Raw genomic sequence first — 21,511 nt, 5'->3', positions numbered from 1 at the left:
CCCGGTGCTCACCCAGAGAACATTCACTCTCAGGACGCCGCTCAGACACGAACCGCCACGGTACCATCGGTCTCATGGAGTCCCCGTCCCGAGGCCCAGCTCGCCCAGTGCCCCTGCGGCTCGCTCTGCAGCCCCCGACAGCCGAGGGGGCACTGAAGCGCAGAGCAGGGAGCAGGGTGGCCGAAGGACTGGCATGGCTCCATCAGACACCCATCGGTGCCTCTCCCCCAAGCATACAACCCGGGAGATCCGAGAAAGCAGCAGGGGATGGAGGAGGCTGCACCCGGGGCCTCTGGATTGCCTGCTAAAGGGTAAAGCTATGACCATATGCTGTTCTAGAACCTTCTAGGAGCTGGTAGGGGGCACCCCTTCATCCATGTTTTCACAGCAACCCAGTGAAGACGGCCCGGGGGGACAAGGGCCTGCCCAATGCCATGTCCACCCCTTGCTCCGCGATGGAGGGCCTCCCCGGACCCCGGCTTGGGGCAGCAGCAGCTGCCCAGTCTCCCTGCCCATTGGGGGCTTCCGTTCAGCAAGCCAGAGCTCCAGCACATGGGATCTTTCCAGCACATTCCTGTGTCTTGGGCGGGGGCCAGGGCGCTCAGCCATTTTTGCCACCAGCTAAAATATTTCAGGCCCCAGTCACAGAGGAATGCAAGACGGAAGCTGCACATGGCCTGGGGCAGGAGGGCGCGGCCGGCCTCTGGAAACCAACAAACAGCCCAGCCTGGGCATCCCTGGGGTGGCAGGAGACGGACCGACGTCCTGCCCCTACCCCAACCCTGCCACAGGCTGTCAGCACCTGCCAACGGGCGCCAGTCCTGAGCGAGAACACTGAGGGCTCCCTCCTGCGGGCCCTGGTCTCAACAGCCCTTGGTCCAGCTGCAGCAGCGACCAGAGGCGGGGCCCAGCCTCATCTCCCCATCTCCCCCTTCCCCCTCCCAGCCCGGACGCCCCAGCCCAGGCTCTTCCACCAGCCCTCAGCAGCCACAATGTCCAGTCCCTGCAGCTACAAGATCAGGGACAACCACAGAATGGCAGAGTGCCCCCTCCCCAGCCACCCCAGGCACCATGCCTGCTGCAGTGTGCTTGGGCAGCCCAGGACAGCTTCCCAGGGGCGGTTCCAGGCCCCCAAGTCCCCACAAGTCTGACTCTTAACTCGGGGCTTAGTGCACCAGGCAGCCTCCGTGGCCCCGGGTGGGGCTCGACGACCCAGCAAGGACCGGGAACTCTGACTAATGCGTCTCTAATTAAAAACCTGCTGGCAAGTCTGTGTGGGCTGTGAGAAGAGGGCTCCGGTCGGTCCCTGCAGGACACTCCCCCGCACCTGCCCGCGAGCGGCAGGGGCGCCATGGACGGCTGCTGAGCAGGCAAGTGGCCACACAGACCACTGAGCGCCACATCCCGGCTGCTCCAGGCCACACCGCGCTCGGGCCCTGGCCAAGGAGAAACCAAGGACACACAGCCCACCCCAGGGAAGCCCGCACATGCCTGGGGACTGCACAGGGACAGGCTCCGGCGCCCGCATGGTACAAGCCGAGGGGCCAGCACATTCCTCCAGGCGACCGGCCTGCACTCCTACGCAAGGCAGGCCTCTTTCAGGAATCGACTTCCCCACTCCATGAGACTGCGTCACCCAGGACGGTCCCCCAAGGTCAGCCCCTCTTGGGCGACCCAGTGACAGGGCCACAAGGATGCCTGAGGCCTCAGGGAACACAGGAAGTGACCACGGGGACTGGCGGGAGGGCCGCTGGCTGCTGACCCATCTGCTGACCTGTGTGCCCCCCACATGGGGCTTCAGGACAAGGCACACCCTGCTGGGGTCCCTCGCCACGGCACACCACAGCACATCAGACGGGCAGGAGGGGCCAGGGCTGGGGTGCCTCACCTGCTCCTGGCTGGGCTGGAGGCAGGCTCTGCTCGGCTCTGCCACAGCTGTGACCTGACCCTGGTCTGGGCCTCACACCCTGGAAGGGGCTTGCCATGGTCCTGGGGGTCCCAACAGGCCCAGGTATTAAAAGCTTAGGCCCCCAAAGTCTCATGTCTGGGAATGGCAAATGAGTGCTGATGACCGATGGGCTAAGGGCGGGAAGGCCGCCAAAGAGAGGCCTTGGGGAGGGTCTGCCTGGGACTAGGGGGTCAGGGCGGCGCCCCGAGATGGGTGCTTGGTGGCTTTCTCGGGAGAGATCACACGTGTTCCCACCTGGACGCAAGGCACACACATCCTGCTCCTGACAGATGACCGTGTGCCCGGCATCACCCCACAGCCCTCCCTCCGATCCCCCAAGCACTGCCCCTCTCGGCCACTCTGGGACTGCGACACGGAACAGCCTTCCCAGGAGGCCTGTATCAGGCATGCAGCTACAGGACTCAGGGCCCGGCAGCCACGACGCACACTGGGGACCGAGGGCCTGGCCAGGGCAGCACCGGGGAGGGTGCTGTGGAGAGAGCCGGGCCCGCCTGGGCACAGTGAGGTGGGCACCCAGCTGGCCTGGCCACAGAGGGGAGAGCCTGGGGGCAGGCAGAGCCGCCACACGGCGACCGAGGCCTCAGTGCATCGTGCAGACTGAGTCAGGATCCCCCCAGCAGTTCCAGTCAGCTCAGCCAGGCCAAGGAGCCCACGCAGACACTCCACAGCACGCATCGCGAGGGAAGTGCCCGCTGGGAAACAAGAGGGAGACGCAGCCGGCGCGCCAGAGGGAGGCAGCTACATCAACACAGAGACACTTGTGAGGGCACACGCACACCACACACACCGCACACACAGACACGCACACACACCATACACACCGCATACACACTGCACACACAGACACCATACACACCGCACACAGACACGCACACACACACACCGCACACACACACTGCACATGCACACACACCATACACACCGCACACACACAGACATGCACACACACCATACACACCACACACACACCGCACACACACAGACACCATACACACCGCACACAGACACGCACACACACACACCGCACACACACACTGCACACACACAGACACCATACACACCATACACACCGCACACACACAGACACGCACACACACAATACACACCGGCAACCGACAACGCAGGCAAGCGCGAGGCCACGCAGGAGCGGGATGGTCTGGGCATGCTGGCCGGCAGAACCTGTCTCGCTGCACAAGGACCCCCCGCGAGTTCAGGAGGAGAGCTCAAATGAGATTCTGCCATTCAACACCTGCCCAGGCGGCCCAACCTCACCCGACACCACAGCCACCCCCGGGGGCCTGGCCCCCAGTGACCAAGCCGAGGTCCACGTGGTGAGAGGGGCAGCACTGGCCCTGTGCACGGACCGTGGGATCCAGCCCACCATAAGGGGCTGCAAGCTTCCATACCCTGAGCTCTACAAGTGGGGGGCGCTGGGGCCCGACGCAGAGGGGATGTTCAACTAAGTCACCCAGTACCTGCGTGCCAGTGTCCAATGGAGCCCAACCAGCAGGACATTGAAACCACGATGCAGGCTACTGCTTACCACATCAAAAAAGGAACGATAGAGGCTAGGGCCCAGAGTTCCACATGGATGTTGGCTCCAGCCCTGGCTGCTCCACTTGCGACCCAGCTCCCTGCTAAGGCACCTGGGAGACAGCGCACGAGGACGGTCCAAGGGGCCATGCAGGAGACCTGGAAGAAGCTCCCAGCTCCAGCAGGGCCAGCGCTGGACCGGCTGCGGCCACTCTGGGGAACGAACCAGCAGGTGGAACATCCGTCTCTGACTCTCCCATCTGGGACTGTCTTCCCAGTAAACTAATCTGAAAGGCAGAGTCCTACCGAGAGAGATCTTTCATTCACCGGTTCACTTCCCAAACAGTCGCAATGGCGGGTCCAGGCCTGTCCGAAGCCAGGAGCTCCGTCCAGGCCTCCCGCGTGGGGACAGGGAGATGAATCCACTTGGGCCCCACTCTGCTGCCTTCCCAGGTGTCTTAGCAGGGAGCTGGATCACAAGCGGAACAGCCGGGATTCGACCCACTGCCCTCAGGAGGTGCTGGCACTGCAGATGGCAGCTTAAGTTGCTGAGCCACAGTCCCGGTCTCGAAGCGACAGCTTCTGTCCTGCTCATTCTATCACAGGAAGCATCTCACGCTGGGCCAGTGCCCTGGCTGCAGACCTGGGGACAGCCCTCAGAGGCACAGCTGGGCGCGGCCCCACGGTCGCAGCTCTGGGCACCCGCCTGCCTGCCTGCCTGCCTGCCCCGGCACTGAGCCTTCCTCCTCGGACTCAGGCCACAGCTCAGGTCAGGGCAGATGCCCCCATGGCCACGGCTCAGGTCGGGGCAGATGCCCCCGTGGCCACGGCTCAGGTCGGGGCAGACCCCAAAATAACCCCAGCTCTGCCGCTGCCATGGAACCTGAGCAGGACAGATCGCTATGCCTCAGCCTGGGCAGGGCCTGGGCACAGGGTGGGCAGGGCTCAGCTCTGGGTGCCCAGGGAGGCCGCTGAATGGAACTGGCAGGCGAGACCCAGCACTCCCCCACACCGCACTGGCAGCCAGGCTGCAGCCCGAAGTTCCCCAGCTGGGCACGAAGTTTTCTTTTTTTGTTTGTTTGAATTTTTCTTGCAAATACACAGAGAGGAAAGACAGAGAGGAAGATCTTCCGTCCGATGATTCACTCCCCAAGCAACCACAACAGCCAGTACTGCGCTGATTCGAAGCCAGGAGCCAGGAACTTCTTCCAGGTCTCCCACATGGGTGCAGGATCCCAAGACTTTGGGCCGTTCTCAACTGCTTTCCCAGGCCACAGGCAGGGAGCTGGATGGAAAGTGGAGCTGCCAGGATTAGAACTGGCGTCCATATGGGATCCCGGAACATGCAATACGAGGACTTTAGCTGCTAGGCCACCGCACTGAGCCTGGGCACAAGATTTTCACAAACAAGGAGCAGGAGGCACAGCCCCACAGCTCCCTTCTGGGTCTCCTGCCTTCCCCTGCTGGGGTGCCCAGACCACACAGCTCCACCCCAAGAGAGAATTCGGGATGGGCCCTGGAGCGGACGTGGAGCCTCCTGCCAAGGCAATCCAGCCCTTCCCCCCGGTCAGGAGCCCTGCGCTCACACACAGCCCGTCTTGCCTCGGGACGCAGAGGCGGCCGCAAGCAATGAACCCCAGAACAAGCCGAGGCCGGGCCGAAGCGGACAGGACCGGCCAGGGTGCACAGCACCCCACAGCCCACAGGGCCAGCCTTGCTGAACCGGGCTGAGCCTGAACCCGAGCACAGAGAAAGGCGGCCCAGGACTCCCACCCAGAGAACCTTCCGGGGGGCAGGCTCCAGAAGGGACACAGAGACCACCTCGAGCCTGGAGGTCTTGGGAATTCCTCCTAGCGCCCCCTAACTTTGCCAAGTCATCCCACCAAGGAAATGACAGCAAAAATGGCTCCCCTGTCACTACTGCCTGCTGGCCCCAAGGGCCACTTGTGGCAGGGCCCCTGGGTGGCGGGCAGCCTGTCCTCGCTCGAAGGACGGTGACCTTCACTGGGTGCAGCAAGGCGAGCTGCCATCGGAGCAATGGTTCCCAGCTCCCAGTTAGGGTGCCAGAGGGGGACCTGAGTGCCGGGCCACACATTCATGTGAGACCCGCATGCAGCTCCCGGCCCAACCCCTGGCACCGCCACCATTCAGGGAGTGAACCAGAAGGACAGTCTACGCTGTCAGGTCCAGCTGCTGTGGCCATGTGGGCAGTGAACCAGGGGACAAGAGACTTAGTTCTCTGTAACTCTGCCTTTCAAATAAAAATTAATCTTTTTCAAAGTATAAGGCTCAAGGACAGCCACCTGGTCTGAAGGTGCTGCCCAGCGGTGCCTGGGGCCTAGCAGGGCCAGGGGAAGCCAGGAGAGACAGGCAGGGGTGGGGACTGAGAACTCCCAGGGTGCCCGTCCTCCACGAGCCTCCACGTCCTGTTCCGCACCACGGGGCCGTGAGGTCCCAGGGAGCAGGGAGGGTGTGGGAGCCATGGTGAAGTACGGGGCCTGGCCATCCCAGCCGTTCTCACCCGCAGCCCCCGGGGGCAGGGCCTGGGCAGGGAGCTGTGCCAGAGCCCTCCCTCCCACGCTCCAGCCATCCCCTACGCCCTGGCAGACAGCCCCAGCAGGGACAGCCTGGGCCGGCCATCCTGAGCCTGCTGCCCTCTGGGGGGGGCGTAGGCTGTGCCACCGACAGACCACCCAGGAAGGAGACACAGAGAGAGCCCCCCCAGTGCCCTCAGGGAAGGGCGGCCTGGTGAGCCATACTCGCTCTCCTCAGCCCTTGGCACACACGCTCGCTCGGGCAGCACAGGAAGTTGGACCCTGACGGGAGCTGAAACTCCTGATCCTTAACTTAACCCTTTGGAAAAATACCATGGAAGGCAGCGAGAGGGCAAAGCTCCGGGAAGGGCATTGCGCAGCCACGGAGCGAGCCAACGGCAGGAAGCAGGCTGAAGAAAGGCCGGGCCCTGCAGGCTCCTCTTCACGGCCACCAGCACGGCCGGCACGGCCGGCACGCCCTTGGGGCCCTGCGGTCCCATCCAACCCTGCAGAGCGCCCCGCTGAGAGCAAGTACACGGCCACAAGAGACCCTGTGCAGTACCCCTGGAGCCAACCAAGCCGCTGCGCAGGACACCCAGGCACACGGCGGGCGCTGGGTGGGATGGCATATGATCAGGCCACAGGAAGGTGCCCCTCCGAGGGCCACCTCTGGGCGGTCAGCCCCTCCTGATCCAACCCCGCACAGGTCAGAAGAACTTGGCGTGTCACGGTGTGGCAGACAGCGCCGCAACACGCCCTCAGCCACCCTGGGAGCAGGTGCCAGCACAGCCCGCACGGCTGCCCCTCTGCTGGCAGGCTCTTGGCAGAGAGGGACGGGTCTCTGCTGCCCCTCCACACACATATCCCCCCTGGCTGTGGCCCCCCGGCTTTGTGTGCCACCCCCAAAGATGCAGAACCCTACCACCACCTCCCCGCCCACCCTGGCTCAGCTCCGCGTCAAGTCAAGCTGCCCACCTGCCCCCTCCCTGGCACAGTGCCTGCCAGGCTCTGCCCCCGCCCGAACGGGGGACGCCCTGCTCACCTTTCCGAAGTCGCGGACATCGAAGAGGTCGAAGGGGTCGAAGAGCTCGCTGTTCCTCAGCCCGAACCTGTCGTGGCACACTTTGAGAAAGGTGCGAATGTTCTTCAGGCACAGGAACTGCAGGCAAGAGCGGGCAGCGTCAGTACCGGGCAGCAAGGGTGACCCCCGAGGACCGCCCCCCAACCTCCAGGCCAAGACCCCCAGGACCGCCCCCACCTCCAGGCCAAGGATGGAGAGCCAGCAGCGTCACTACCGGGCAGCAAGGGTGACCCCCGAGGACCGCCCCCACCTCCAGGCCAAGACCCCCAAGGACCGCCCCCAACCTCCAGGCCAAGACCCCCGAGGACCGCCCCCAACCTCCAGGCCAAGACCCCCGAGGACCGCCCCCAACCTCCAGGCCAAGACCCCCGAGGACCGCCCCCAACCTCCAGGCCAAGACCCCCGAGGACCGCCCCCACCTCCAGGCCAAGACCCCCGAGGACCGCCCCCAACCTCCAGGCCAAGGATGGAGAGCGGGCAGCGTCAGTATTGGCCAACAACAGCCACACACCCCACAGCCCACGGCTCAGGGACCCTGAAGACTTCCCCTCAGGCTAAGGATGGTGCTGGGGAGTGGGAGACCCAATGCTTTGACACAGCCCTGCCCGTCCCTCACCCCCACAGCCCTTTGGGGCTCCCTCGGCCACGGCCACCGCTCCCAGCGGGGCCGTCGGTGCGCAATGGTGGACGCTGCTCCCCCGCCACGTCCCCACTTTCCTGACTCAGGGCCAACCATGATTCCACTTTCCCTGCCTCTCACTACCCTCAGACGGTATCCTAAAGAACCTTCTAGAACGAGGGCTGTGGCTCTCCCACTAGACATGTGCGCTCACTCGGCCACGGAAAGGTGGCTAGTCAAACTGCAACAGTGGGCTTGTCATTTACATGCTACAGGAAGATCCAAAATACATCTTTTTCTACAGTTTTATGTATTTGAAGGTCATGGAATTACTGAGAGGAGGAGACCCTCCCACTCGCTGGCTCACCCCCCGGAGCCAGGACCCAGGAGCTTCCTCCGGCCCTCCCACACCGAGTGGCTGCAGCCCCAGCCCTGGGCCGTGCCCCACACTTAACCCAGGCATCAGCAGGGAGCGGAATCGGGGGTGCCAGGGGTGACAGAGGCGTGAGGAGACAGCATTTCAGAGGGACAGAGGTTCAGTCCAAGGAGATGGAGGGGTCTCAGGGTGCAACGTGCCACAACGATGGCACTCAACAGAGCAGAAACGGCAACTTTCATATCCTGTGTATGTTGTCACGGTACAAAGGGGAGAGGGCAGTTCACACACGATCCCCAGACAGGGGAGGTGCACTGCAGGCCAGGGCCCCGAGGGCCACAGGGCATGGCCAGCAGCCTCAGCAGGGGCAGGGAGACCACCCCCAGACCCTGCACTCAGGGGGGCCCTGGCCTGGGAGACCCCAAGCCTCCACTGCCAGAAGCCACCAAGCCGGCACCCCGGCCCGGGCACCCAGGGACCCCTCCAGCCCACCCTGCCCCCGCCCGCTGTGCCCGCCCCGGGCACTTATTTTAATACCACTTGGCCTCCCGTTTTAGAGCTAATTACACAGGCCCTTCCAGTAACCACAGCCAGACCCAGGCTTCCTCCGGGGGTGCCGCCCCGCCCCAGGCACTCCCACAGACCCAAGCCAGTGCAGACTTCAGGGGAGACAAAGAGAGCTCCCAGAGCACCCCCCTCCCCCGTGAGGCTGTCCTGAGCCCGGCCCACCATTCCCGGGCTGCAGGTCCCCCAGGACCAAAGGCAGAGTGGAGGGCCTGGACCCAAACTGGAAGGCAGAACCAGACCAGGCCGTGTCTGCCCTATCTGGGGTCCCCTATCTGGGGACCCCTGCACTATCCCCCTGGGACTGTGTAACCAAACCCCTTCACTCGAAGCAGTCCAGCTCGAGCCACACAGCCCCCCCGCCCCCAACGCCTGCCACCCCGGTACCACCACAACCTGTGAGAATGGAGCTGGGGCTGGAGGGACGAAGGGCAGACAGAGGGGCAGAACCTCCCCAAACTGCCCCAAGAACTGGAGCTTCATGGGGCTTCCCACGTAGGTACAGGGCCCCAGGCACCTGGGCCGTCCTTGGCTGCTTCCCCTGGCCACAGGGAGCAGGGTGGGAAGCAGAGCAGCAGGTATTCAAACCAGTGCCACCATGTTACGCTGCCACACCAGCCCCCAGACCCAGATACCGACTCCCCAGGGCACCTGGGCACGCCGAGCTTGCCTGGACATCAACAGGTGCCACCCAGACCGCCTGGTAGTGATCGATGGTGGCAACGGACACCATGCCGCCTCTGTGCCCGGAAGGAGGAGCGCCGACTCCCCATCGCAAGCGCCGGCTGGCAGCTGAGGAGTCTTTGATCAATAAAGAACAGGAAATGAATTAATTTCTTGTCTCATTTCTGCAGCAGTCTTCCTAAAGCCCTTTTAAACGGCCTCATTACTGTCTCATAGATGCGGCCTGCCAAAGGGACCACACGGATCCTGTGGCAGGGATGCCCACCTGACCACCTGTTCCCTCTGGGTCCCCGACACCGTGGACAGCATGGACATGGTCCACAGCAGACTGAGCAGCAGCTGGGGACAGACGTCTGGCACCATGGCTAAGGATGCCCACAGCCAAGTGCCTGGGTTCGAATCCCAGCTCTGCTCCCAGCACCAGCAGAGGCGGCAACACTCGGATGCCACTGTCCCAGGAGACCTGCATGGCATTCCAGGCCTTGCGTGGCTGTGGCAGGCATTGGGAGAATGACCAAGTGGATGAGAACCAGCCAGCCAGCCAGTCAGCCAGCGCTCTTTCAAAAGCAAAACTGCAACAGACCGCAGGCTGATCCTCCACCAGCGTCCCATATGGGTGCACCTCCACTCTGCACTGCCCCACTTCCGCTCCAGCTTCCTGCCTGTGCAGCTGGGAAAGCAGCAGAGGACGGTCCAAGGCCTTGAGACCCTGCACCTGCCTGGGAGACCAGAAGAAGCTCCTGGCTCCTGGCTCCAGACTGGCCCAGCTCTGGCTGTTGTGGCCATTTGGGGAGTGAATGCAGCAGACGGAAGATCTCTCTCTCTCTCTCTCTCTCTCTCTCTCTCTCTCTCTTTCCCTGTAAGTCTTTCAAGTAAAACAAATCAATTTTAAAATAAAAACAAAAATACATCACACTGGCCCCACGCAGCCTCTGCTGCGGTCAATTCTCTCCAATGCCTCTTCTATAGGTGGGGTCCGTCCACGCACCCAGGCAGCAAGGAGAGCATCCTGTGGCAGCCCCAGAACCACTGGTGGGGCGGTGGGACGGAGGGTGGGAGGTGGTCGCATCCTCTGGGAAGGCCGTTGGGGGAAGCCTGAACCACCATCCCTCCCTCTGACTTCACCTCAGCAAGAGAGAGGGCCTCTCCGCTCCCCTGCAGACCACAGCACACAGGCTACCACACCCAGACAGTACTGAGAGCTGGGGAGGAGCCACCCTAGAGAGAAGGGATCGGCCAGTGGTCTGGAAGCAGAGGTGGACTTGACAAATGTTACCAGAGCCAAGACGCACCCCCAGACTGCGCAGGCAGTGAACCCCCCAGGCCTCCTAGAAAAGACGGGGGCCAGGGTTCTGCAGCGCCAAGTCCTCCACACCCCTAGACCAGGCCCCTCTGCTTCTCCTGGAGCCCACTCCCACGAGCTCTCTGCCAGGGACCTCAGGCTCGCGGTACGTACAGTCAGACCCAGTGAGAATGGAGCCCCCAGGGCCCGCTGCCCACAGCCAGGGTCGCTCTGTGTCACAGACCCTGGACCACAGGGAGCATTGCACACAGGTAGCCAGGAAGACCAGGGGCACTGGCCAGGCTGTGCAAGCTGCAAGTTGACTCTAGGACACAACCCTACCAGGAACAGCCACTGACCAGGGCTGTCCCAGGACAGCGCCCTCTGAAGGTGAGCAGCCTGGGGGGGGGAGGACTTGGTTCTCAACTCTGCATCTGCAGTCAGCCCACACTGTCCAGGCACTGGCCATATGCCAAGCCTGCAGACATGACCTGGGCCGGGGCACTGGTACCCTCCTCCCAATATCTGCATAGGGACTACCTGGCAGCAGGTTCACCCAGCAGGGGCAGGGGAGAAGCAAACAGGGAGCCAGAGGTACCAAGACTTCATGGTCAGGGTCAAAGCCAGCAAGTACTTGTGTCTGGCATCTGCACAGCCGTGTTCCCTGACAAGCCACAGACACGCGGAGGCGGGGGTGATTTCCGATCCCACTCCCCCGTGGCTGGGACTGCAGACAGGCAGGACTCGAAGACAGCCTCCCCCAGTGCTCGCTAGGTCCCCGGCCCTCCTCTCCCTGCTGCGGTCTGGCAGCCGGACTGTGGACCACGCCTGCTGCCCTCAGCCGACTGAGCAATCGCCCGCTCTCTGCAGCCTCATCTTCTCCCCCTCTTCTGGCAGGGCAGCCCCGAGCCCCCACTGGCTTCTCTCGCCCTCCTCCCAGCGCCCCTTCCATCCTGCGCGGGGGACATCCCACCGTCCACTGCCCCAGGCAGCGTTCACCCACTGCCCGGTGGGAGCGCGGGCAAGCGCAGCCGCTGAGCGCCCCAGGCTGAAGCAGGATGGCTATTACCCCTTCCTGCTGAGCAGAAAACACGGAAGGAAAGCTGTAATTGTAGCACCGGGGAGCTTCACGAGCGAGGGCAAAAACATGCGTACCTCCACACTCCCACCAGAGGCGGGCACAGCCTTGCTGGAAACACGGCTGACACAGGAGGCAGGAGCCTGCCACGCCCACACAAAGCCTCAGACTCGTCCCAGGCCAACTGCCAGGAGGGTGGGAGCTGGCACATGGGGAAGCCAGGGCAGAGGCGCAGGCTCCCAGGGATGTCCTCAAGGTCACCCCCAATATCCCAATTAGACGCAGTTCAGCCACACCCACGGCAGTCCCCAGCAGATTCCCATAGGGCACAAACCCCATCCAGCAGCCTACCTCCCTCCCCCCAGCACCCATAGGCCCTATGAGGCCCAGAGCAAGGAGCCGGGATAGCTGACCCAACCCACTGCCCAGCCTGGACACAGGGACACCCCCCAATCCCTGCCACCTGGTAGTCAGCAAATACCAATCCTGCACGGGCCGCCTGTCTCCCCAGCCCTGCACAGGCTTCTCGCCTCCCCAGCCCTGCATGGGCTGCCTGTCTCCCCAGCCCTGGACTTGGGCCTCTGGCCTCCTCACCCACACGGGGACCGATTCCTGTCACAGGGCAGTCTGTGGTGACTGACCGCAGCAGCCACAGGCAGTGTCCCCAATCCCTGTGCTCTAGGCACTCAGCAGGCCGTGGGAGAGTGTCTGCAAAGCAACTGGCAAAACATGGTACACATGGAGGATGGACAGATGGGAGGCAGGTAGGGAGAGGGGAAGAAGGAAGGAAGGGAGGATAATTTATAGACAGATGCGTAGATGGGTGGGTGGATGGATGGGTGGATAGGTGGTGGATGGGGGGGTGGATGGGTGGTAGATGGGTGGGTAGATGGATGGATGGGTGAATGTATAGGTGGTAGATGGATGGATGGATGGGTTGGATGGGTGGATGGATGGATGGGTTGGATGGGTGGGTGGATGGGGGGTGGATGGATGGATGGATGGGTGGATGGGTGGGTGGATGGGGGGGTGGATGGGTGGTAGATGGGTGGGTAGATGGATGGATGGGTGGATGGGTGGGTGGATGGGGGGTGGATGGATGGATGGATGGATGGGTGGATAGGTGGTGGATGGATGGATGGATGGATGGATGGATGGGTTGGATGGGTGGGTTGGATGGGTGGGTGGATGGGGAGTGGATGGATGGATGGATAGGTTGGATGGGTGGATGGAGAGACAGGGAGGGAGAAATAATCAGACATGCAGATGGAAGACAGAGGTGTGTGGGTGATGGACTGGTGAATGGGTAAACGAACTTTGCAGAGCATAAGCCAGAATCCTCGTGGATTCTCCCACCAATCACTATACCTCTGCCATCTGCAGGTGTGCAGGTTCCCAGCGACTGGCAACTCCAGGCCCCTCACAAAGTGCAATGCTGGGCTCTATGGGAATCAAGGAGGGGGGCCAGGACCGACCCACCGCCTTGAGCAGGACTCAGCTGTGACATTGCTTCAGTGGACCGCAGCTCAGGGATGGGACCAAGCGAACACCCTGGGATCCAGAACTCCACTCCCAGCACCATCACCGCTGGACCAGGGCCCCAGGCCTGCTCACCAGGCAGCATTTCGATAAGGCATCGAAGTCCACGGCCTGTGCCACCTGGGTGCTACCAGGCACTCTGAGCAGCAGGTGGGGCCCGTGTGAACAGCTGTCTCTGCGGGCGTGCAGGCAGCTCTGGTATGTCTGCTGGCCACCCAAGCTCCCCACTCCTGCCCTCTCCAGCCCTTGAACATGCCGCTGGCACTGTGCCATTGTCAGCTGACCTGTGCAGCACCAGCACCCCCAGGGGTGCCAGTGTGATGTCAGAAAGACATCACTTCCTGCTCAGACCGGAAGGTGGGAGCCATGGTCCTGCTGGCCGGGGTCCGAGATCGTCCAAGAAGCTGCACTTTCTGGAAATTCCGGTCACACTGGGGCAGGGCAGGGCAGAGTCCACAGGGGACCCGCAAGGGAGGCGCCTCCATGGACCCCCAGTCACCAGACCAGCCAGCCAGGTCCAGAATGCTTGCAGCCGACACCGAGCGCCCCTGTGCCCACTCCCAGTAGGGCTGCCCTGGTCATCCAGGACTGGCACTGCAGCTGGAAGGGCAGCTCCAGGCTGCCAGAAACCCTGCCCACCCACCACGTGTCCTTGATGGCTGCCTCTGGCTCCTCACTGTCTCGAAGGCCCTCCCATCCAGTGCCCGCTGCGGCAGGTGAGGAGACCAAGGCCCAACCTGGCACAAGCTGGCTGGCTGCCTGTGGGTCCCGGGGGCAGGAAAGGCAGCACCCAAGATGCCACCATGGGGGCGCCTCCCTCGGTGACACTGTATGACACTCCCAGGTCAGAAATCGCTGCCCTAGGCAGGGGTGGGATGAGCCACTGAGCAGCCGCTGCAGGACCCTGCCCGGACCCCTCCTCCAACCTCAGGGCACTGCACCCCAGGTCCCTTCCAATTGCACACTCAGAAAGCTCGTGGCCACGGACAGCTCTGGCCACCAAAGGGTTGCACCGCCGCCTTGGTGGCTCTTTGCTCAGAAGTGACTCAGGGGCCCGGCGGCGTGGCCTAGCAGCTAAAGTCCTCGGCTTGAATGCGCCGGGATCCCATATGGGCGCCGGTTCTAATCCCGGCAGCTCCACTTCCCATCCAACTCCCTGCCTGTGGCCTGGGAAAGCAGTTGAAAACAGCCCAAACTTGGGACCCCGAACCCACGTGGGAGACCTGGGAGGAGGATCCTGGCTCCTGGCTTCGGATCTGCAGAGTGACAGGGCCCCATCACCCCGCCCTTGCCCCCTCCACCCTAGGTGTCACTTTTAGCAGCAGCAGGCAGTGCCAAGGGGAGTGAGGGGCAGCAGAGCAACTCCGACTCCTGGGTGAGAAACACAGGGGCCGGGGGCGGGGGAGGGAACGGCGTAGCCACAGTATTAGGACTGGACTGGACTGGCAGGGCAGGCGTCCGCCCCAGCAGCCAGGTCCCCCACACGCCACGCCAGAGCGGGTGCCCCAGCCTGGCTCCCAGCTGCCCCTTCCACCCCTGGAGGTGGCGCTGATGGCTCTAGCTCCTGGGTCCCCGCACCCTCACAGCTGGAGCGAGTTCCTGGCTCTGGGCCCTGCCATGACCTGGCCACAGCCACTGCAGGCACTGGATTGGAGAAGTGACCTGGAACGGGGCATATGTCCGCCCTGTCACACCCAGCAGCTGCCATGGGACCATCAGGACAGAGGTCAAGCTACGAACCACGGTCTAGACTCCAGCACCCCTCTACCAGCCCCAGCCCAGGCCGCTGACCACACCTCTCACTGCTGCACGCAGTCCAGGAGGCCAGCGGAGCTGCCCAGGCAACGCGTGGGACCCCAGGGCGTCTCACAGACCCCAGGTCACCCTGGTGCCCGCAATGCCTCATGCTCAGGGGTCAATGTGAGGACGACTCCACACATCACCCGCGGCAGCAGCGATGACCAGACAGAGGGAACGGGGTGCCAAGAAGGCCCTGTCCAGAGATGTCCCAGAAAGAGGGGGTTCAACTCTAGAATGGGGGGTCCCAGGGCAGCTGCAGCATCCCCTGGGAGGAGGGCTCTCTTGGCAGCAAAGCTGAGAGAGATTCCTCAGCTACATGGACAGCTCAGGCTGGGGGACCAGCAGGTGCAGAGCGGTGAGCAGGACACATCCTCCGAGCTGACCCCGAGGAGGACCGTGGTCAGGGCACAACACGGCCACCTCCACGCCAGACATCACTAATCCAGCTCAGCACAGCCACCATCTGCACATGTGGGCAGACATCACTAATCCAGCTCAGCACAGCCACCATCCGCACATGTGGGCAGACATCACTGACCCATCACACTGCTGACCAGCAGCAGGTGGCCTGAGACCAACAAACAGCCCTCGGCTGCAGATGGGCCAGGGGTCTAACACACAGACTCTCCACCCAGGCCACATCTACAACGCCACACCCTCAGCAAGGCCCCACCCACGACATACCCCTGCAAGGCCCCACCCATGACACACCCCTGCAAGGCCCCACCCATGACACACCCCTGCAAGGCCCCACCATGACATACCCCAGCAAGGCCCCACCCATGACACACCCCTGCAAGGCCCCACCCATGACACACCCCTGCAAGGCCCCACCCATGACACACCCCAAAAGCCATACCCACAAGGTCACACCCTCATCCAGGCCACACCCACAATGCAATACCCCCTCAAGACCACACTCATCGCCAGCACCAGCACATCCTACCTCCTCCTCATTGGCAGAGCAGCGCACGCCTGCCCCTGCACTTGCCCCGCACCTGCTCCCCCACCTGCCCCACGTCTTCCTGACACAGCTAAAGAGCCTCTTGGGGAATGCGCCGGACACAAGGGCAGGGGGAGGCCTGGGTGGCCGACTGCCAGTTTGCACACATTAACCCACCTCCAATCCCCCATGGGCTACACACAGCTCCCACAGCACCGGGCCTCCTCCCAAGGGCCCCCCGCCTGCATCCTTCCCCCAGACCCAGTCTACAAGGGTGACCTGGACCTCCACACCCTAAGTCACCGCCCGTTCCGGGACAAGTTCAGCCCTGAGGCCGGGGGCACCACGCAGCTGAGAATACAGGTGCCACAGCAACAGCTTCCCACGTGGGGATGGAACCCCCGGGGTGAGGGCTGCCTGGGAACACAGACACCAGGCCGGAGTGAGACTTGGGGATCCACTTCCTCCCTGAGCCCCAGCATACCCGGCACACTGGGGAGACCACCCCCCACCCACACACCAGCACATCAGCCATCCTCAGGCACCCAAGGGGTCTGGCCGGCTGCAAGGGCACCAGCCCTCGCGCCCTGGTCCCTGCACAGCCTCCTCGGTCGCCACAAGCTCTTCTCCCACCGCAGCCTGGGTCTGCCCTGCTCAGTCACTCCCGGCCCTCCTGCAAGTCCATGCTGCAGCCAGAGCCCCACTGGCTAACGGCTGAATTAACACCCCACATACCAGGGTGAGGAGGGGAGCCAGTTTGTGTCCTAGCTGCTCCACTTCCCTTCTAGCTTCCTGCTATGGCCTAAGAGCAGCAGAAAGTGAACCAAACCCTTGGGCCCTGCACCTGCATGGGTGACCCAGAGAAGGCTCCTGGCTCCTGGCTTCGCATTGGCTCAGCACTGGACACTGAAGCCACTTGGGGAGTGAGCCACTAGGCGGAAGATTTTCCTCTCTGTCTCTCCTTCTCTGTAAATCTGAATTTCCAATAAAAATAAATAAATCTTTTTAAAATTTTTAATTAAAAAAGCACATTGTGCTACGCATGAATTAGGATGACGGACAACAGCGCTGCAGTGGCCAGCTCAGGACCCGCCCGCTCCCCGCCACAGGACGCCATGTCGCAGGTCCGCGGGAAGCCCTGGGTCCCACAGGTGAACCCAGACACGCAAGTCCTGAGCCGCTACCCGAGGGACTGCCGGGGCAGCCGAGGCCCTAGGCAGACGCCTGAGCCACAGCTGAGCCCTTCATGCATGTTCGTGACCGGCCCCCACGAGCACGCAAGCCCAGGAGCAGCCAGGGCAGGTGTGTGTGTGGCAGGGTCAGCTCCCGGGAGTCGGAGGAGGGCTGAGGTGGGCCGCTCTGCTGGGGCCACACGCCAGGGGTGACCACTTCCCACAGCCAGTGCAATGGGACCTCCTAAGCCACAAGGGTGCAGCTCAGGTGGGAGGGGGCAGGGCAGCTGGTCCAGCTGGTTCCCATGCCCCAAAAAGCGGCCACATGGATTAGCCAGAGCACAGAGCATACACACAGATTAGGCCCAGAGGCCCCAAGGGGACCCAGTCGCCGGGCAGGGGAGATGGGGCTACGAGGACCATGGCTAAACAGGCTGTTCTAGAATCTCCCACCAGCACCTGGCTGCCTCAGACAGCTAAAAGACCACTTCCTCCAGGAAGCCCTCCCCCAACCCTGTCCACCCACCCACTGGACACATGCTCCTGGTGTGCCCCGAACCGCCCAGCCCACACGTGACAGTGTCAAGTCCCCATCTCCACCAACTCAGGGCTGGCCAGGGACCCCTCATCCCACCCCCACAAAGGACACCAAGAAAGGCACAGATACCCCCACCCCTCCTGGTGCCCAGACTGGCCCCAGTTCAGGCAGGTCCGGATCTGGGATGGATGGGACCTTGTGGGCCCCAGCAACAGCAGAGGGGCTGAAGCTGTGCCCTCCCCGGCAACACAGCAGGTGACAGGCCAGACGCTGACCAGGGCACTCCATGAGCAAGCAGCGGTCTCCAGGCCAGCCTGCCGTCACTCAGGCAGGGGAGACCCCCTGGAGGAGGTGCTGCACCACCTTGCCCAACCCCTCAGGCCCACCGCTGCCTGCACACAGGGAGCCCAGTGCGTACAGACCAGGCCCAGCCGAGCAACCCGACAGTGTCGTGCGGGCTCAAGGAAGTGCGGGGGTCAGCAGCCAAGCCAGGAGTCGACCCTGGACGCCAAAAGCCTTTCCTTCGCTGCCACGGGCACAGAAGCTGGGGAGGGGCAGGGGCAGCCCAGCAGGCCACACAGCCTGGCCAGGACACATCGCCTGCTCTGCCCTGAACAGCTTCCTTCCAGTTCTGGGATACAGCATGGAAGGCCCTAACCTGCCAGCACCCCACACACAGCACCCTACACACAGCACACACAGGGTTGGGCTCCCAGCCCCACAAGGCCCAGAGTATGGCAATGTCGGCCGCTGCCTCTGAGACCAAGTCACGCAAGGTCCACTTGGCGGGGGGCATGGTCGGCCCAGGCAAACAACCTGCTCCTTAGGCAAACCGCCAAGACTCCCACACGAACTCTGCAGTGGAACCCTGCGTCTGGGGGCACCAGGGGTGGCCCGGGCACAAGCTCTCCAGGCCGCGACCCGCCAAGCCTCGGGGAACGGTTCCTCTGTGCTGTCGCTGTCCTTCTCAGGACTCGGAAGCCAGCAGCAGCACCACCGTGCTTCAGCATGTCCTTGGCCTCAGAGCAGCCAGGACCACGCACCAAGAACCCAGGACCACGTACCGAGCACCCAGGACCACGCACCAAGCACCCGGGACCACGTACCGAGCACCCAAGACCACGCACCAAGCACCCGGGACCACGTACCGAGCACCCAGGACCACACACCAAGAACCCGGGACCACATATGAGCACCCAGGACCATGCAGGACTACATGCCAAGTACACAAGGCCACGCACCAAGCACCCAGGACCACATACCGAGCACCTAGGACCACGCACCAAGCACCCGGGACCATGCACCAAGCACCCGGGACCACGTACCGAGCACCCAGGACCATGCACCAAGCACCCGGGACCACATATGAGCACCCAGGACCATGCAGGACTACATGCCAAGTACACAAGGCCACACACCAAGCACCCAGGACCCCACGCTGGACATCCAGGACCACACATTGAGCACCCAAGACCACACACCTGCTGGTGGAGGGCTTGTCCTGCAGGGGAAGGCCACCAGCTGCGGAGTCCACCCTTCAGCCTGATCCCAGCCCTGTCAGGGACCTGTACAGAGTGGGCAGCCCCTGGGTGTCACAGCCCCCAAGCACCCAGTGCCGAGGGCCCGCTCTGCAGTAGCGAGGGACCTGCACTGGCACGGGCCCGACACTAGGTCCAGAGCCACTGTGTCTCCTCAAGTCAGTCCACAGGCCCCAGGAGGCAGCTCTAAGAAAGTCCCTTCCTGCAGTCACTGTGGTAGTTCAACAGGCTAACCCTCCACCTCCAAGCACCAACACCCATATGGGCACCAGTTCAAGTCCCGGCTGCTCCACTTCCCATCCAGCTCCCTGCTTGTGGCCTGGGAAAGCAGCAGAGGATGCACCCACATGGGAGACCTGGAAGAGGCTCCTAGCTCCTGGCTTCAGATCAGCTCAGCTCTGGCCACTGAAGCTAACTGGGGAGTGAACCAGTAGATGGAAGATCTTTCTCTCTCTCCTTCTCTGTAAATCTGCCTTTGCAAAAAAAAAAAAAAAAAAAAAAAAAAATCAGTCTTAAAATAGAAAAAAAAAAAAGCAGCAGCCTCTTCCGCACACAGGAAGTGAGGTTCCCAGAGGACTGCTCTGTGGTTCCCACCAGGGCCAGTGGCCAGGCCAGGTGGGGTAGCACGTCCCAGGCGAGGGCCACACAGGAGGGGCTCAGCCCACAGGAGGGGCGGGCCCGGGGCTCTGGGGCCCCAGGAGGGACGGGGGGCCACAGACGGGGCACTTCCTGTAGCAGGAACACAGGGCGCTGACACAGCACTGGGGAACACAGGAGCAGGGGGCAAAGCCCGAGCCCCATCCGAGGGGTGGGGGTGTCCCCATCACAGGACATTCCATGCACCTCGAACACATCTGTGCTTCCCCACCGGCAGGAGGAGGTGGGGGAAAAGGACAGTAAGCCTCCGCCAGCCCAGAGGGGCAGGGCCATCCGGCCTGGGGCGCCCCGTCTGGACTCGGGCACTGGGCTCTGAACCGGTGCCCACATCTCAGCCTCAGCTGCAGAGGCGGCAGCAGCCAAGGAAATAGCACCCTGGCAAGCACAACCGCCAGGCCAGGCTCGCCAGGGCCGCAGGGTGCCATCTATCCATTGTCAGAACTGCCTGGGGACTGCTACTGGGACATGGATCCCACACAGCCAATCCTGCTCCGGAATGGGTGGGGGGAGGGCAGCCTTCACCCACAGAGCCCTGGCCAGGAGACCCCTCCATCTCCACTTCTGGTCACCAGAAAGCCAGCTCAAGGCCACCTTTCCCAGGAAGCCGGTTGCAATCACCCAGGCCCCAAGCATCCAGACACATGAACACAGCCCCAAGCAGGGTGACCCTGCATGGCTCCCTGGCACACCCAGCCAGGCTCCCTGTGCACCACAGGCCATCCACCTGTTGGCCCCCATGCTGTCCTGCAGCACTGGCCACGCTCACGGTCCCCTTTCCCGAGCTTTGTCCAGGCACAGGGGCTCTGCTGTCTCCTCCAGGGAGCAGACTCGGGGCGGAGCATCCAGGCACTCCCCGGGAGCCAAGGCCAGCCAGGCAGCTCTGTGGGCCCCGGGGCCCAGCGTTCCACAGGACTGCACATTGGGGTAAGCTGGCAGCAGGCAAGGCACTGCCCACCACCGGGGTCTGCAGGGCCTGTGGCCTGGTTCCATGGCATCTGCCACCTGACAGGCCATGAAAGGTTTTCATGCTTGCAAATGAAAGAGGGGCTCAAAGTAATACTTCATGACACAAAACTCAAACTTGGTCCTCCATCAGTAAGTTTTTACAGGGTATCTGGTTAAACCTCCACCCACACTGCTGGCATCCCATCCAGACACAGGTCCCAGGCCCAGCTGCTCTACTTCTGAGCCAGCTCCCTGTTTCTCTTGCCTGGGAAAGCAGCAGAGGGTGGTCCAAGTGCCGGGGCCCTGCACCCACGTGGGAGACCTGGCCAGAAGGAACAAGCAAACGGAAGATTTCTCTGTGACCCTGCCTTTCAAAGAAATCCAGCAAATCTGACCAAGTAGGTTTGGTCAGAGCGCAGGTCAGCTGCAAATGGCAATGGGTATCACGTGTCTGGAGCTTGGGACACCATGAGGTGTGGGTGGCCAGGGCCAGGACAAAGGGTCAGCTGCGAGGGGCAGTTGGGAGGGAGGCAGTGGGAGCCGGGCTGTGGAGCTGGGGTCCAGTATGGTCCGTGTGGTCTCAGGCAGCTAGTTCAGGGTCACCAGCTTGGAGGTCACTCCCCCACACCTAGGTGTTTCCTCCAGCCCACCTGTGACGC

At 62.9% G+C, this 21,511-nt stretch overlaps 1 protein-coding gene across 4 annotated transcripts in view; it reads right to left on the bottom strand.

The window, feature by feature from the left end:
• VAV2 (vav guanine nucleotide exchange factor 2) overlaps positions 1–21,511 on the bottom strand; it is a 90,958-nt gene that overhangs the window by 60,997 nt on the left and 8,450 nt on the right. For all 4 annotated transcript variants that reach the window (XM_040963360.1, XM_040963358.1, XM_040963359.1 and 1 more), the window contains exon 2: positions 7,079–7,195. In XM_040963360.1, coding sequence (XP_040819294.1) covers positions 7,079–7,195 — 117 coding nt within the window. The remainder of the gene's footprint in view (positions 1–7,078; positions 7,196–21,511) is intronic.

This window comes from Ochotona curzoniae, unplaced genomic scaffold, assembly GCF_017591425.1.
Source record: "Ochotona curzoniae isolate NIBS_2020 unplaced genomic scaffold, NIBS_Ocur_1.0 scaffold_3208, whole genome shotgun sequence".
Classification (NCBI taxonomy): Eukaryota; Metazoa; Chordata; class Mammalia; order Lagomorpha; family Ochotonidae; genus Ochotona; species Ochotona curzoniae.
This window is presented reverse-complemented; position numbering and strand designations above follow the sequence as displayed.